Genomic DNA, 10550 nt, shown 5'->3' on the forward strand with positions numbered 1-10550 from the left:
TGAGAGAGATCTAATAGCTCCTGATACTCCCACTGTTGCAGCCACCTGCAAGGCCCATGAGTGATGCTGATGCTATACACCAGGTTGTCCCTAACACCATTGCCACAGACCACTCCTGCCAATTTTCTATGTTTTCAGTCTAGAGAATGTCTTAGTTTGTCCTTTTGTTGGTTTTGACCCTCCAAAACGTGAATTAAGTGTTATTTTTAAAGTCAATTGCTGGGAAATGATGGAAGAATTTAAATGAATTGTGACCTGTTCTCATTCCTATTGGCTCCACCTTTCCCCTCCAATTCCTTTTAAGAGAAAATATAATATCCTTTCTTTGGAATTTTTGGGTGGTGTACATAGGTCTATAAGAGACAAATTCATTATCTATTTGAACATGCTTGTTTAAAGAGGAGGAATAAAAAGTGGTAGAGTTTACTGACTGAATAGTTTGTCCTATTCAAGATATTTGTTTCTTTTGTTGATCTTGATAGTATTTAACTTTTGAGGGGTGCCATGAACTGAGATAAGAGAGGAGGAGGGGGAATTCTTTAACTAACCTGCCTATTAGTGCCTTTTTCATTGCTGAATTTCATTGGCTAATGAAAATTCATTTAGCCACTAAATCTTTAATTGAAGTTTGATATTTTGTACACTTCAAGTCCAAGCAAGTGCTACTAACTTAATTTGTCAATCTGTTTCTTTTGTTGGTTTTGATATTATTTAATGCTGAGAATAAGGTCTCACAAAAGTATGTAGAGGGAAAAATTGTGAGTAAAGCCATTGCTGTATTTTTCAGGGTACTAAAAGTGTCTGTTAATTGGTTCCAGGCACTCCAAATTTCCTGTTTGTAGTGGCATTCTTCTTGATTCTCCAAACAGGACCTATCCAGATTCTCAAGCTTTATCCTCAAGTTGACAAACTCCTTGGTCCAGATGCTGTCTTGAAATTCTGCAAGTTGCATCTCCAAGTCATCAATTTGCACCCATTGGAAACCATTTGATTCCAAACTACTCTTGACCACTACATCAGGATACTTAATTATTTTCATGGTCAGTTCTAGGCTTCTAAATTGATTAAATCTATCACTGAACTGGTCAATTAATGAATCTAAAGCATGCTGGTACTTTATATGCAAGAGTTATGTTTCATTTTGAACAGCTGCCCGGACCTTCTCAAAATATGAGGAAAATACTTATAAGTTTTAGTTTCTACACCTCTCTTGAAAATTTTAAGTTTACTTTCAAAATCTTTTATGTATTGAAACATAACATCAGTACTTTTGCCAAAACCTTGTAACTTAAAATTCAGTTTGTTTATATGAACAGAGAGATCTGTAAAAAACATCAGGGTTTTGACCCACTTATCATCATTGAGTTGAGGAAAGTTTCCCAGGTTCTTATCCTCAAGAAATACCTTAATTTCTTCAAATTGCTCAAGAAAATGCTCAAAAACGTTGCCTCAGCTCAGCCATCTTACATTATTTTACATCAGCAGTCCTGTAGGTGGAATCAACCTCTAGTAAAAGTGCAGAAAATTCTCACTTGTGAAGGGGGCAAGCAGCTATTAAATTAACTATTTTTGTAACAACTGACATTAAGTCATTTAAGTTGGTGAATCCTGCCTTGGTACATAAAGCCTCCTAATGGATAATACAATGAAAAGGCACAATCAGATGTCCAATAGCTTCTGTAAACAATTTGAAAAATCTGACTTTTTTCCCTGCTGTGTTTGGTGCCCCCTCTGTTGCCACTGACACAACTTTAGAGGTATCAATGTTTAGGTCACGGCAATGGCGATCACAGGACCCCGAGAGATGTGTCTCCCACAGCATTCATTTGCTCCCTGTTCTTCTGCTTGAAGTAAGGTCAAACGTCCTCTAAAGGCCTGAAAATCCCAGAACTAGATGCTCTGTGCCAGAGTTCTGTTGTTTTGGCCTATAGACCTCTAGCAGAGAGTGTCTACACTACACTAAGGTAAATGTTTCATCCTTGGCATGCAGCCCTATACTTCTCTGTATGTGGCCACATGTCATCAAAAATGACTATGCATGTCAATTGACACTTATGTCATAAGTTTGTCATCAGGGGCTTAAGGGTTTCTGTTTTCCACCCTGGAATGTTAAATACTCAGCTTGACTGAGTGCTCATTCCAGATAAAGATAAGAGAAACAACTATTGGGTCAGTTATAGAAGATGAATTTATTACTAGTAGTATCTGCTTTTATAAGAATTTACATTGATAACAAGTTCCTCAGATTCTATAACTCAGAGAGATGACTCTATTTTATCTCTAGGTCTCTTCCCAGATTCATTGTGATGGGTTGAATATAGAGTATTAGATATAGGATCAATACAATGCTTGGACCTTTTACTATAATTTATTAATTAGTAACAAAAATACTCTGAACATTTGATTTTTTTTAAATCACTGGAGGCAGCTATGTGGTTCAGTGGATTGAGAACCAGGCCCAGATATGGGAGATCCTTGGTTAAAATCTGACACTTCCTCATTGTGTGACCCTGGGCAAGTAACTTAACCCCCATTGCTTAGCCCTTACAACTCTTCTGCACAGTATTGATTCTAAGGCAGAATGTAAGGAGGTTTTTTTAAAAATCACTGATATTAATTAACTGTCAAAAGACTATGAAAACAAACTGAACATCTAAATGCTGATTTTGGCACAAGATACATATGGTAGCTCAGAATTCTAGAATTTTGGCCCAGATTTCTTAATTTCTTTAGTCATATTAGGTATCAGACTCAATAAAGGTTTTTTTTTTTTATAAATTTTCCTCCCTGTTGAGAATATTCTTATGTTGTTTTTACTGAAAAAAATTTGGGAACAGTTTAAAATTTTTTCCAATATACTTCAAATTATTTATTAGTTTCATTATGATCAAATCTATCTTTTGTTTGGATAAGAATTCAACCTTTATTTATAGTTGTGAAATTCCTCTCCTCCTTTTGTCCTACAGTTGTTTGATGATATGACTTTTTATATTCAAGTTGTTTATCCATTTTGAGCAAATTTTTGATATAGTTTAAGTTGTTGATATAATCCTCTTCTAAGCTCAATTCTTTCCATTTTCCCCAGGAGTTCCTCTCAACTAGGGAGTCTTTCCTGACAGGACCTCTGGAAACCTAAGAGAGTACGAAAAGGCATGGACATTTGGGTGTCAATGTTGATCAACATAAAAGGGCTGACTATTGGAAAAAACATTGAAAGAGCAACAGTCAACCGTAGGCCCCAGTGTCTGGTTATTCTAGAAGAAGCTGTATAAATTACAAAAGGGGAACTGGCTGAGTTAAAGCAGACAAAGGTGATCACCAACATCAGGATTGCTTTGGTTGCTCTTGCCTCAGGGGAGGTTTTCTGGAAGAAGCTGATGCTGTGTATGTGTTGGATTCTCTGGTTGTGTTTGTACAGGATAATCATCATATAGCCACTGGAGAAGATCATGAGACCCATAAAAAGAGCATCAACAATTGACTCAAAAGTTAAAATTCTTATACTTATGTCATTTTGGTCAAAAGAAACATGCCCAATTCGCCATCTTTCATTACTACTGTTCCTTGGACTACTCACAGTCAGAGGCACAGCAATATCAAAAAGAAGACTGAAAATCCAGCTCAGGAGGCAGCAGGGAAGAATATACTTTTGAGCTCGAGTTTTAATCTCTGCCCACTTCAGGCTGCTGGGACTGATGGTGATGGCCTGGAAGACACTCAGAAGGCAGGTGCTACAAAGACTAAGGCCTCGGGTCACTCTTATGAAGTAATTTAAGATATTACCCATTGTGAGATCCAGGAAAGTTCTCCATCCCCAGTTTGATATTATTGTGGAGATGCCCCTGAACAGAATCATTAAAATGTGAGAGATGGCTAAATTGATGATTATCAGGCTTAATTGTCTTCTCCTGTGACCAGTGATTAACTTAAGACTGTGTAGATAAAGGAGGAACATGTTCCCTAAGACTCCAAACAAAATCACACTCAGGTAGAAAATATTCAGGTCTTCTTCATAAGAGCTCATTCCTTGGGGAATCTTGGAGGCCTTTGCTATCAGATCTAAAGTGACCTGGGGAGAAAAAGAGGGGAATGTGACTTTTCCAGAGTAAATATTTCCCAATATAATTGTATAACATATTTAACTTCTATATAAAGAATGGAGAAACTTCCCAGATAAGTAGTATTCCTCAAATATTTATGAGATATGTATTCAACTTGTGAATACAAATATATCCATGAATTACTAACTATGTATTTTTTGAAATAGTTGACAGGTGTTTCACCTTTAATTTAAGTAGTTCAGGGACTGTATTTTTTGTCAGAGCTATAAGGTGCTTGGTGATTTCTCCATAGCAAGAGATCCTCTGCCTACAAAATCCTGTTCCTCCTAAAATTACCTTCAAGTATTTCTTAGTGGAGGGGGTGCTCAGTTTCTGAATATCTTCAGTGTGCTTAGGGGAAATGGAATGGGCACTAGCAGTTTAAAAGAACCATAAATATTCTACTTTGGGGAGAAACCACTGAAACTTTGACTTAGAGATTTGTGGCCTCTCTTACATAGCTCTAAAAGGAGATATTTGCTATCTTCCTGGCATATTGTGGCATTTGCTGAGGCCAAGATCAATCATCTACAAATTGCATCAAGCAGCTCACCTTAAACCTAATATTTTCCAAATTACATCTTAAAAACTGTGAGAACAATGTGGAACTTTCCATGAACCCTTGTGGTAACTGACCCCATGTCCAATGTAAACCTTTCCAGGTAAAGGCAAAGATATTCCTTGAATTTTCATGAGGAAGTATTAAGAAAAATGCTGAACACAAATCAACCACAGTAAAATATTTGACTGTGCTGGGAATAGAGGAAATAATTGTGGTTGGACTGGGAAACACAGGATGTCTCTTAATGACATGATTATTTACAGCCCTTAAATCCTAGACCAATCAATAGACAATTTATTTTCCCATCTGGACCTTATTTTGGCTTATTTTCATATAGGATAGGTGTTGTAAAAAATAAATGAATACCCTTTGGGACTAAATGGAAGAGGTATGGAGCAATAGGAGCTATTGGTGAAACCTCCTATATGAATGATAAAATGAGTTTACTTAGAATCTGCTTCAATGACCCTGCTGCTGCTTGTGATTTATTATGAATCAACTAACAGAAATGAGTTGCTCACTTGACTCCACCTACTTCCACTGATTAATGAGGGAGTAATTAGTGTCCCTCAATTAGTAATTAGGTTATATACAATACCTCAAGGATAATGAACTCTGAACTCTGTTTCTGACTGCTATTGTTGGATTTAAACTAGAACAAGAATTATAAAGTTTTCTTCATTAATTGTCAGGAGAGGCAATAACTGACAAACTCTCCCTTGAAATGTTGAGAATAAACCAGGTCAGTATTATTTTCTTTATATTAACTAATTTTGTGATGACAAATAAGGTAAAGGAAAGGTGGGGGTGAATAATGAGGAAAAAGGGATTAAGAATGAATCCTCAACCTTATCTATATATTGAATTTATACTAAGTTTTCAGTAGGTTTCTAAAGAAGTTGATATCCTGAAGCCTTCCTGGCAGAATGTTTGGCCAGGCCAGAGGCCTGACTCTGATTGCTTGATGGTTTATCTCAATTCAAGATGATTTTGCTTTTGTAATTGAATTTTGTAATGGAAATATCTCCCTCATTATTGGTCCACTGCTCTACTCATTTTGCCACAAAGCTAATACATCAAATGGAGAAACAAAGAAGTTAATCATTTTAATTGAAGAAAATGCAAAAATTTTTTTCAATGAAGGGACTTTGAGCAAAGAATTAAATTGATTTGAGCCTGCATAATTTAATGATACAGAATTGAATAGATTAAAGAAAAATTATAAAACCTGAAAATGTAATCAAAATAAATTCAAAGCAATCAGGTGTTCCAAAATATATGGATGCAAACAAGCAGTCCTTAAGCAACCCTCTAAATGCTTTCATCAACAAAAATGAGAAAGGACAAATGCATGATTTGTGCATGCAACAAAAAATTGGAAAAAAAGTTTTCAATTCCTTCATCTAAAACTCAAAATAGACATTCTGAAAATTAAAGAAGAAAGTAACAAAATCCATGGCAGAAGAACCACACTGAATTGATATACAAAAGTTAGAATTTTAAAAAATAAAGTTACATAGTTTTATTCATAAAATGAGAAAATAATATTTTAATGTTAAACTAGAAATAAAATTCAGTTAATTTGAAGATGGAATAAAATTATTTAAAATAATTTTGCCCAAATCTATGACAACAAAACCATAATACAGACAACATCAGTGAGTTACACAATATTAATACCTATGTTAATAGAAAAAATATGTAAACACTCAAATATTAGAAAAATATTTTCCCAAGTAAAAGTGAACATCCTCCCTCAAAACCCCATTATCTGAAAAATTTTAAAAGTGGATTCTATCATCAATAATTCCAAGGACAAATTCTAATATTACATAAATTCTGTACAATAGTAGCAAAAGAATTGACAAACTAAGCAACCTTCAAGATATCTAAAATGTAGGAGACAAATGTAGGAGAACTATATGGATTAAAGACACACAAGCAAAACTATTAAAGGAAAACTTATCAAATAGTCAATGATGGTATTTTGGAAAAAGTTCAAGCTATTCCTTTATTAGCTTTGTAAGATAAGTTCAATATAAAGTTGGATTCCCTTCAAATAAAAGGAGTGGGTATAGCAAGGATCAGCATTATGACTATTTAACATAGTTCTGGAAATATTAGCAATTGTAATCACACAAGAAAAAAATGGAGGGAATAAACATTGGCAAAGAGGAAGCAAAATGATCACTTTCTCACATGGTTTGATGGTTTTTAAAATAAGAATAAATGCAAACAAAAATTTGGCAAGGATATATGCAGTATACAAAAGAAATCCACCTAAATCATCAGTATTTTTGTATATTACCAACAAGATTGAAAGAGAAATTCCACGCCAAATATCTATAATATATATAAAGTACTTGGGCAATTATCTACTCAGACAGACAGAAATTAAATGACTATAACTACAAAATACTCTTTGTGGAAATAAAGACAAACTTAGAGATTTAGAGAATTGTTAATTAGTCATGAATACCCTGAGATATTATAAAATATTGCCAAATTACCATCTTACAAATGTCAATTTTATTGTTCTGTCATTTCTGTCATGCCTGATAACTTGGGAGCCTAGATAGGGTTTTATAGAAAATGATAATTGAAAGGTTTTCCATTTACTTCTCCAGTTCATTTTACAGATGAACTACACAGGTAAATAAGGTTAAACTGCTTTCCCAGGATAATACAACTAATAAGTAACTGAGAAAAGATTTGAACTCGGAAAGATGAGTCTTTATGACTCCACACCTGACACTCTATCCACTGGGGCACCTATCCTCATTTAAAATAATAATACTACCTAAAGTAATTTAATTATTCAGTGACAATAAAAGGCTGGGGATCTGGGAGATACCTTGGACCTCAGGACACAAATACCTATGCTGAGTGAAATTCTGTCCTAGGAGGAAATATAGGTTTAGATATAAGGTGAAGCTATTGTAAAGGGAAAGATGGGGACCATTAAGGAGTTCTGGTGTGAGAAGGAAACAAATCATACATTTCCTATTTTAAGTGGTTGGTCTTGTCAAATTGTTTTCAAGAGGTAATGTAGACAAGTGGATGGATCTTTGGTATTAGGTCAATCAAATTCAAGTCCTTCTTATATGACTGGGCTAGGAAATTATAGTGACAGTGTTCTAAGAAACTCCAAGATGTTGGAGAATGACTGATCTGAATTGGGAGGGATATTTTAAACACAAAGAGCTTCCTGGGCAATAAAATCTTAAGCTCAGATAAATAAAATTAGGAATAAAGCATACTTTATTTCTATCAGCAAAAGGACTAGAATTTCTATGTATTTATTCTAAATTTCAGCATCTTGGAATGTTACATCAGTCACCTTATCCTTTTTATAATTCTATTAAGAAACTGTGATTATTTTTATTGAGTAATTTTATACACATCATTTTTTAAGGTGGCCTCCCAAGGCAGTATAATGGAGGTGACTTCAAAAAGACTGAGTTCAAATACGACCTCAGACACTTACTAGATGTGTGACTCTTAACATATCATCAATCTGTGTGTTGCCCACAGGACCCAGAGTACAAAAGCAAAATAAAGCAAAAATCCCAAACTTTAGTCCTCCATAAGGGGATGATCTAATGAAATCATTAGGATTGCAAGCCAGAATTTTTTTTTTTACAGTGAGGAATTGAGGGACAGTGTTAAACTGAACCTTTGATCACAAGTTCTCTGACTTCACATAAAGGGTTATTCCATTAGTCAAGGATGCTTGAATAGCCAATTTCTGAACACATAGATAGAGGCAGACAGAGAGAACAAGAGCAGAGTTTGTTCTCTTTATGAAGAGAAATTTGTATAATAAGGTTCTTCAATTATGTAGAATTCTACAATAATGTAGAATATAATAATATTACACTCTGAATGTCACTGAGTGACTAGGAGCCAGAGAGAATCTTGGACAGAACCAGAGAAGAAAACAGAAGCATATAGTGAGGAGATATCTAGGAAGCCTAAAAGTCCTGGATCCACAGAAAGCTGGCAGTTTATGAGTGCCACTCTGATATATAGCACATGTTGGGAAACAAAAGGCATACACCCCTTGCCAGGCATGTACTCTTCATCTCTTCTCTTTATCCTACCAAAATAGACAGCAGGGTGCTGCATCATATTGGGTGAAGACAATGATGAATATTGAAGTCAGATGAATTAAAGGAATGGAAAAAAGGAGCTGGGTGTCTATAGTCAAATCCAGCCTAGATGAGTCTAGACTAGGCATAATACCTTTCCTGTGTCCTCAAAAACCCCACTATTTCTATTTAGGTATCATTTATACCTGATTTCAGCACTCAGAGACCAATCTAGTCTCTGACTCCTGGAAAGGATTTTCCATCAATTCCTATCTCTGAGGTTAAACACCCCTCCCCCATCCCAGTATTACTCACCAGACTGTTTTCTGTGGCCAGTACAGGGGATAGAACTGCAGAAATATGTGCACATGTGTGTGGTGGCATATCTGTGTCTGGAGTTATAGAGGCAGCAAAGTCTGAGCTCATTTCCCCCAAGAGGTATTATTATCATGTCACTGGGTGGAAAAAAGAACATTTGACTGTGAGGGGAATTTGAGGCACGTCTGAATAAGAAACAAACTTTTGCCTCAGGTGAAAAGCAGTGTCAACAGTAACTATTGATTCATGAGAATCTCCAAAGGGTCATTCATGAGGAGCTGAAAAGATATTTTTCCTCTGCATGAGAAGTAGAAGTTTAACTTTGTGAAAGTCATGGCATAATTTTCCTGCTAGATGTTTCACAAACTGTGCTCTGGAAAAAAAATATGCTCGGCATACTTTTAAGTTCAGTTTACATTCTTAACGTTTTCACATCACTTTCCTAAGTCTAGAAAACAACAAAATAATAAACAAAAGCCTGGTTTGTAGAATTTTTCAATTTCTGAGCTGTAAATGCACACATTGCAGGTTTAATAATCAACTCTCATATTTAAGTTTGAGCAGACTCTACTAAACCCCTAGTAAGGAAAAGTGAGTCTGGATTGCTGTGAGATGATGAATGAAGGGCTCTATGCCTGCATTCTGGGGCTGCTGGTGAGTTCTTCTGTAGGAATCACTGATGGTCATCTTTTTAAGGGTCAAGTAGGTTCCTTTATTGTATCATTTTTGCATATCTAACTTCTTTCTTATGACAAAAAAATTTGGGATAACAACTTAAAATTCTCTTATTGAATATATATTGGACCTGGATTAAGGTAGTAATGCATTGTGACTTGAATATGAGTTTCATAACTTCTTCATATGGCGAATTAATATTTCCATCTTAACCTGTATTCCTGGGAGTAAGGAGGTCCAGGTACCTATTCCTCAGTTCTTATGTATCAGATAATATGAGGTCAACTAGGATATGTCTTTGATTTAATGTAATTTCCCTATTCACAACATAGATAAAGTTGTTTTAATCCCACCCTGGCTCTTGTAAATAATTTGTTTAAGGGGAACCCCCTGTTTCATTTCATTTATAGAGTAAGCATAATTGATCTGAGTCCAATGAATGATCAAGATTTTTTGAGGGTACCTTGGGCAGGACTTTAAAAGCTAAACATCAGATTCGATATTATATCCTAAAGAAAATAGGAAATAACTGGTGTTAATTGAATAGGAAACTTGCATGGTCATATCTGCCCTTTAAAAAATTCATTTCATTTTATTTATTTATTTATTTTAAGATCAAATTTCCTTATAAGTTTTCCAAAGTTACATAAGATTCATGTTGTCTCCCTCCCTTCTTGTCTCCCCTCTCCTGGAGTTGACAAGCAATTCAATTTGGGTCTTCCCTGTATTATCTTGCAAAAGATATTTCCATATTATTCATTTTGGTAAGTGAATTTTTTAAAATTCATTTTTGTAAGTGAATAA

The 10550-nt window shown here is 35.0% G+C and overlaps 1 protein-coding gene across 1 annotated transcript; it reads right to left on the reverse strand.

Moving 5' to 3' along the window:
- Positions 1-3094: 3094 nt before the first annotated feature.
- On the reverse strand, positions 3095-9179 carry LOC123253128 (vomeronasal type-1 receptor 1-like). The gene is made up of 2 exons (XM_044682419.1): positions 9069-9179; positions 3095-4069 (listed from the first exon to the last, which is right to left on the reverse strand). Exons 1-2 carry the CDS (start codon positions 9177-9179, stop codon positions 3095-3097), a joined length of 1086 nt encoding a protein of 361 aa, XP_044538354.1.
- Positions 9180-10550: the final 1371 nt, after the last annotated feature.

Source organism: Gracilinanus agilis, chromosome 6 (assembly GCF_016433145.1).
Source record: "Gracilinanus agilis isolate LMUSP501 chromosome 6, AgileGrace, whole genome shotgun sequence".
Taxonomy (NCBI): Eukaryota; Metazoa; Chordata; class Mammalia; order Didelphimorphia; family Didelphidae; genus Gracilinanus; species Gracilinanus agilis.